Source organism: Lipotes vexillifer, unplaced genomic scaffold (assembly GCF_000442215.2).
Source record: "Lipotes vexillifer unplaced genomic scaffold, Lipotes_vexillifer_v1.1 scaffold822, whole genome shotgun sequence".
Lineage (NCBI taxonomy): Eukaryota > Metazoa > Chordata > Mammalia > Artiodactyla > Lipotidae > Lipotes > Lipotes vexillifer.
Window position 1 is genome coordinate 1,883,531 of NW_006770496.1, and position 6,251 is coordinate 1,889,781.

General features: G+C 45.4%; 1 protein-coding gene across 2 annotated transcripts in view; it reads left to right on the forward strand.

Moving 5' to 3' along the window:
- Window positions 1-6,041, forward strand: part of AOAH (acyloxyacyl hydrolase) — a 179,296-nt gene extending 173,255 nt beyond the window's left edge. For both annotated transcript variants that reach the window (XM_007446115.1, XM_007446116.1), the window contains one exon: window positions 5,913-6,041. In XM_007446115.1, the coding sequence (XP_007446177.1) occupies window positions 5,913-6,041 (129 nt within the window). The remainder of the gene's footprint in view (window positions 1-5,912) is intronic.
- The last annotated feature ends 210 nt before the right edge of the window (window positions 6,042-6,251 follow it).

Genomic DNA, 6,251 nt, shown 5'->3' on the forward strand with positions numbered 1-6,251 from the left:
TTTTTTTTTGCGGTACGCGGGCCTCTCACTGTTGTGACCTCTCCCGTTGCGGAGCACAGGCTCCGGATGCGCAGGCTCAACAGCCATGGTTCACAGGCCCAGCCACTCCGCGACATGTGGGATCTTCCTGGACCTGGGCAAGAACCCGTGTCCCCTGCATCGGCAGGTGGACTCCCAACCACTGCACCACCAGAGAAGCCCCGGAGAGACATTTCTTATCTCACAGTTTCTGTGGCCAGGAATCCAGACACAGAGTAGCTGGGTATCCTGCTCCATTGACTCTCCCAAGTTGCCATCAAGGTGTCTGCCAGGGCTGGGTCTCATCGGAAGGCTTGATTTGGAAGCTCACATTTGTTAGCAGAACGTAGTTCCTTGAGACCTGTTGAACTGAGGGTCTCAGTTCCTAATCGGTTTTTGCTCAGAGGCCACCTGAGCAACCTGCTTCATCAATGAGTGCAAAATGGCAATAGAGAGTCTGCCAGTTATGTCAGTCACTACTGTACGTAACCTAATCACAGAGTAACATTCCATCACCTTTGCCATATTTTAGAAGTTAAAAGCAAGTTACAAGTCCTACCACACTCAAAGGAGAGGGATTACGCAGGTGTGACTACCACAAAGTGGGAACTATTGCCCATCTCAGCAGGACCCGCTGGGAAGAACTCCTAGGAGATCGTGAGATGCCTCCAGAGAGAGCAGGTGTATCCGAGAGCTGGGAATAGCAGTCAAACTGCTGACAAAATGCAAAGAAAGTTTTTCTTAGAAAAGAAATGTCATTGCAAAGACCCGAGACCCAGATTTGTGGCCTGCTGAAGCTGTAGCAATTCTACCTGTTCAAACACCCACTTTTTAAAATCTTTGCAAAGTTAAGTATCTGAAAAGGTACGTAAAAGATCTCTGGACCTAAAATCAGACAATAGTAAACAGAAAACGCTGAAAGAGCCACGAACATACATCAAGTCTGCTTTCCTTGGCTATGATGAGACCACCTGGCTAAACATTCCTAACACCTCCTGCCTCAGAAGCTTCGCGCAACAAAGCTCTCTGCACAACAGCCGCCTCTCCTCTCCTCATGGAAGTAGCAACTCAGACCAACCCTCTTAAAACTCCTGCTACAGGCAGTGAATTTTCCATTACATCAATCCCCTCTTCTTTCTTGAGCCGTGACCCTTATACACTGCTGGTGGCAGACATCATATATATAATCAGTGGATTGGCTTTAAATAAGTTAACAGTGTCTAGGTCTTTATTTGTCTCAACATGTAAGCCCCTGGGGCCCAAGGTCCTTGACAGACTGGTGGAGCCCCTCAAAAAAGGCAGTTAAGCTGGCAGTGGGGAGAGAGAGGAGGCAGGGCCTCCTGGGCCAGGGAACCCTCAAATAACAGTCACTTAGGCTGGCCCTCCCATGCATCAGGGACCACGTTTGTTTAGTTTGCTTTATACACCAACTGGCAGCAGTGGTTTTGGTCGTGGCACCCTGAACCAGCACAGACAGGCTCGAGCTGGAAACGTAACATTTTTCCTTAAATGTTTTTAAATACGTCTTACACCACTGTCATGTTGTAAGTTTACAAATGTAAAGTTAATTGGGACCAAAAGTAACCAGCTCCAATAGACTGTGTTTCTGGACAGATTAAGAGGCCAGAGAAGTAAAACTGTGCCTTCCCTGTGGTGAGGGCTTCCCTGCAGGTGTTTAAAAGCAATCTTACAAGACAGCCTGGAATTGTTCTCCCTTCAAGAAAAATAAATTCACAGTAGATTTTTTACTTTGGTCTGGTAGAAGCCCAGAGTTAAATTTAGCAAGAGTTCAACTTAAAAGGTATCAGTCATGATAAGTTGTTGGTGAAATCTATATACTCTTGCGCTGAATTGCATTTATTCTTTAAAAAGATTACAAAAATGTAGTTACTGTTCAGGGTTTGTTTTTATGATTGTCTTACTAAAGAGTTCCATTTTTGTAGCAAAATACATACAGTTAGCTTACAAAGTGGGAATGTGGAGGAATCACAGATGATGTCCAGCTATGACCACTGCTGGGCTTCTATCATGGCTGGATATGTGAGCAGATCATGAGCATGTGGGCTGGATCTGACATGGTATATTTTCTTGGAGGACCCGGTACTCTCCTGGCGAAGAACTCATCATAAATACAAATATGTTTAGGCAAAGAAGCGTGGCGCAATTTTAAATTGTCATTAGAAGGGAGAGGAATTCTAGAAGCCATATGGTGGCTGTCACCAAGGGCTGAATCAAGAAATGGCACCAGGTCCCTACCCTCCAACTCCCCTCTCTGTGGACTCATGCCTGAATCCTAGGGAGATCAGGGGCTGCAAGTAAAAACTGAAAAAGCTGCTTCACCAGAAACTTATATAAGACAATGGGGTGTTAAGTTGCCCTACTTTGTCACCCCTTCTATGAGAGTTTCAAAGAGAAAACTTCACAGTGGACCAATGACCATCACATGGTTTTGCCACCATGAGGGCTTCTGAGTAGCAGCAGTAGACAGATGGGTGGGTGGCAACGCCCCACAGAAGCACTGGAGCTGCAGGGATGCCTGCAGAACAGCACCAGTGCCCATCGGATGTGGACTTACCCAGAGGATGGGCCACACCTGCTAGAACTGAGTGGCACCTAGACAAAAGCTGCACCGCCAATGTGGCAACCATCTGGACTCTGCAGCTGGGGCCCTGCAAGAGCACAGGCAGCTGAATCAACTGCAAAGGAAGAGACAAGGAAGGGCCTAACCCTGTTAACCAGAATATTCCACTTAACCAGAACTCCACATTCCCTAGCGCTCTGCTGGACCAGATTTCTTTCCGTGCGCATGTCTAGTAGGGTTAGTAAATGAGGCAGCCTGTGAACCCCTCCTGGGCTGCAGATGTTGGGCACACTGGCAACAGGAAACTCTCCACCCCTGTCCTGAGGACAAATGTTAGGGAGATGTGTGCGAAAAAAATGCATCGGTGAAATAAATTAGCTTGCACGTATCTGATGGAATATCATGCCGCAAATAAAAACGGTACAGATCTACTTTTAGTGGCACAGGAATATGTTTGTAATATAGAGCAAAGTAAATAAAAAGCAGATTAGAGATTGTTGGGATGATTACTCAACTGAATGCATTTGTCAACACTCATGGAACTGTTTACCAAAAAGAGTTCATTTTACTGTGTGTAAATTATACCTCCAAAAGAGCAGATTATAAAATATTTACAGAGGGATCAAATGTATGTGTGTGTGCATGTGTGTGTGCCTCAGAAAGGCTCAATGTTAACAGTGACTATCTCTATTATAATTAAGATAAATTTTATTCTGTTTTTCTTTTTGCTTAATTGTCCTTTAATTTTTTTCCCAAATGAATAGATATTGCTTTAACATTTTTAATTGTGAAAAGGGAAGCACAAAAGATATTTGTGTTCAAGGAACACCTCGCTTGGAGTAATGAGGATGACTGGGCCTTGCCCTGCGCAGAGCATCATGGGAGTTACAAGAGGAGGTTGGTTATAAGAAGCCCACAATAGGTGCTCAGTAAATGTTTCTCAGACGAATGAATAATTATAGTAGGTCATTTTATCACAAGTATCTAGTTTAGTAGTAACAATACCATTCTCATTTTAGATCCAAAATATTGGCAATTCACACATGAATATTTTAGTCTCCATTAGAGTGACAGCCAACTAATTGCTTTCAAACCAAATAGTTACCACATGCTCAGATCTCAGCCCTTTTATTTTAACTTTCCTCTGCTTATCCTCACTCCCGTCTCCTCCTTTATTAATTCTCATTGGGAAATAAATGACCACAAATGAATTGGTACCACATAATTGTTAGGAAGACTGCTTAGGTATATCAAAGTGAAAGGCAAAAAACAAAAAAGAAGAACCAGTAATTTTCCACAGACTTGGAAGCAGCCTACTTTGTTGAGAAGTGGCAGGAAAAACAGCCCAAAACCAGTCCTCTGTTTCTGAAGACATGACTGCTTATAGTGTGAGAGATGATCAGACCCTTCCTGGAAACCTGCTGTCCTGACAATCAGCCTCTTTAGGTCTGAGAGGTGTGTGTGTGTGTGTGTGTGTGTGTGGTACGTGTTGTGTGTGTTGGTGGCAAGTGGGGTGTGTATGTGTGTTAGACACCACATGGATATGATCAAGATTGCATTGTTGGATGGATGGAATTTGGGGTCCACCTCAGAAGGCTCAGGAACATATTAAAATACTGGGGATATTTAATGTATCGACTCAAGCAGTTCTATTTTTTTCTAACAACTGCTAAAATCTTACACACAATTTAGACCCAGGAAAGTCTTTAGATCATTTATTCATTTTGCAAATGAGAGAATTTCAGCCCAGAGCAGAAGGCTGAAGAGGGCTGGCCAGCATCACACAGGGAGCTGGCTGCGCTGCTTGTTGGAATGATGAACAGCATGTGCCCTTTGAAGACAATGTCCATGTGCTTCTGTATAAAGGCAGGGACATCCCTGAGCATCTGCCCTGAACAACGTGTTCCCCTCTGAGGCCTTCAGCAGTCACGTTTCTCTTATCAGTCAGCATTAACCCCCACACACACCCCTCCCATGGAGATGTAGCCATCTGGGGCGTGAAGGCCTGTCCAGGGCCCATTTGCTAAATGAGGGCATTATCTGCAGAGAAAGACTCCTCATCAGAGGCATGTTAATGACAAGCCAGAGGATCGAACAACCAAGAATGGATCCTGCTGACATTGTGAATAAAGGGACATACAACAATGCAACCAGAGAGTGGGCATCAGGCCAAGAGACAGAGGGACAAGCCTATTGCGAATTAAGCCTGTACATTCCACAGCCTGGCACTCCAACCACTCTTCCCGTGCCCACAGCCTCCTTCAGGAGCCCAGCCTGGCAAGGGGACCGGTTCGGCTTCATCTCCTAGGCACCCGTATTCCCCCTCCATGACTTTCTCTTCCACATCTCCAAGCTTTTGCATGTGCTGTGTCCTCTACCACATACACTGCTTTCCTCATGATCCATCTGGTGAATTCCTCCTTGAAAATTCAGCTCAGCCACCACACTCTTCAGAGAGGACCTATCCTTTCTTCACACCCAGCAGAGTTGCCACCTCTTCCCCTTCCAGCCGTGTGCATCCCTCACAGTCCTGCCTGTGGGTTTGGTGGTGTCATTCTGCATGTCTGGGTCCCTCACTAGACTGGGAGTTCCTTCAAGGAAGGATTCATCCTGTTCACCTCCAAAACCCAAGCATTAAGCCTGCAGTAAGTGTTAGCTATCCACAGGTAAGTGAATAAATGCCTTTCTGAGAAAGTGTATTTGCTGTCTGTTACTAAATAACAAATTACCACAAATGTAGCAGCTTAATACAATACACTCTTGTCTCACAGTTTCGGTGGGTCAGGAGTGCTGGCATAGTTTAATTGGGTTCTCTACTTAGAGTCTCAGAGGCTAAAATCTACATTCTCACCAGGAGACTCAACTGGGGAAGATTTGATTTCAGACTCACTTGAGTTGTTAGCAGAATTTATCTCCTTGTGGTTGTAGGACTGAAGACGCAACTCCTTACTAGATGTCAGCTGGAGGCCACCCTCTGCTTCCTGCCATGTGGGCTTTCCAACATGGCTTCTTACATCATCAGCCCATCAGCGAGTCTCCAGAGCAAGTCTGCCAGCAAAGCAGAGCCTTAGATAATGTAACATAATCACCGAAGGGACATTCTTTCACCTTTACCATGTTCTATTGCTTAGAACCAAGTGATAGGTTCCATCCACATCAAGGGAAGGGGATCATACAAAGACCCAAAGGTAGGAATCCTGGGGAACGATCCTAGAGTCTGTCCACTGCACAAGGAATAGAGTAAATCTTGCTGGTAACTTCTTTACTTTGTTTTAATTTCCCTTTTACTCCTCCTTTGGGTTCTCTCTTGCAGGTGGCTTTACAGCTGTTGGCAGATCGCTTCTGGAAGAAGGTGCAGCTCCAGTGGCCCCAGGTCCTGGGAAAGGAGAATCCATTCAACACCCAGATTGAGCAGGTGTTTGGAGACCAAGGGGGGCACTAAGTCCTCAGGGACACCTGCTCCTGGGGAGCTCAGGAAGGCAGAAACTTGGGTAAACTCATTCAAGAAACAGTTATGGGAGCAGCTGTGTCACAAACTCTCAGGCCCCTCTTCAGCAGCATCTTTGCAAAGTGCTTTTCTCCCATTTAAGAGCCTAGTGTCACTCTCTTCACTTCTGCTTTCCCACTTTTGGGGATGGCTTCCCAAATAAAC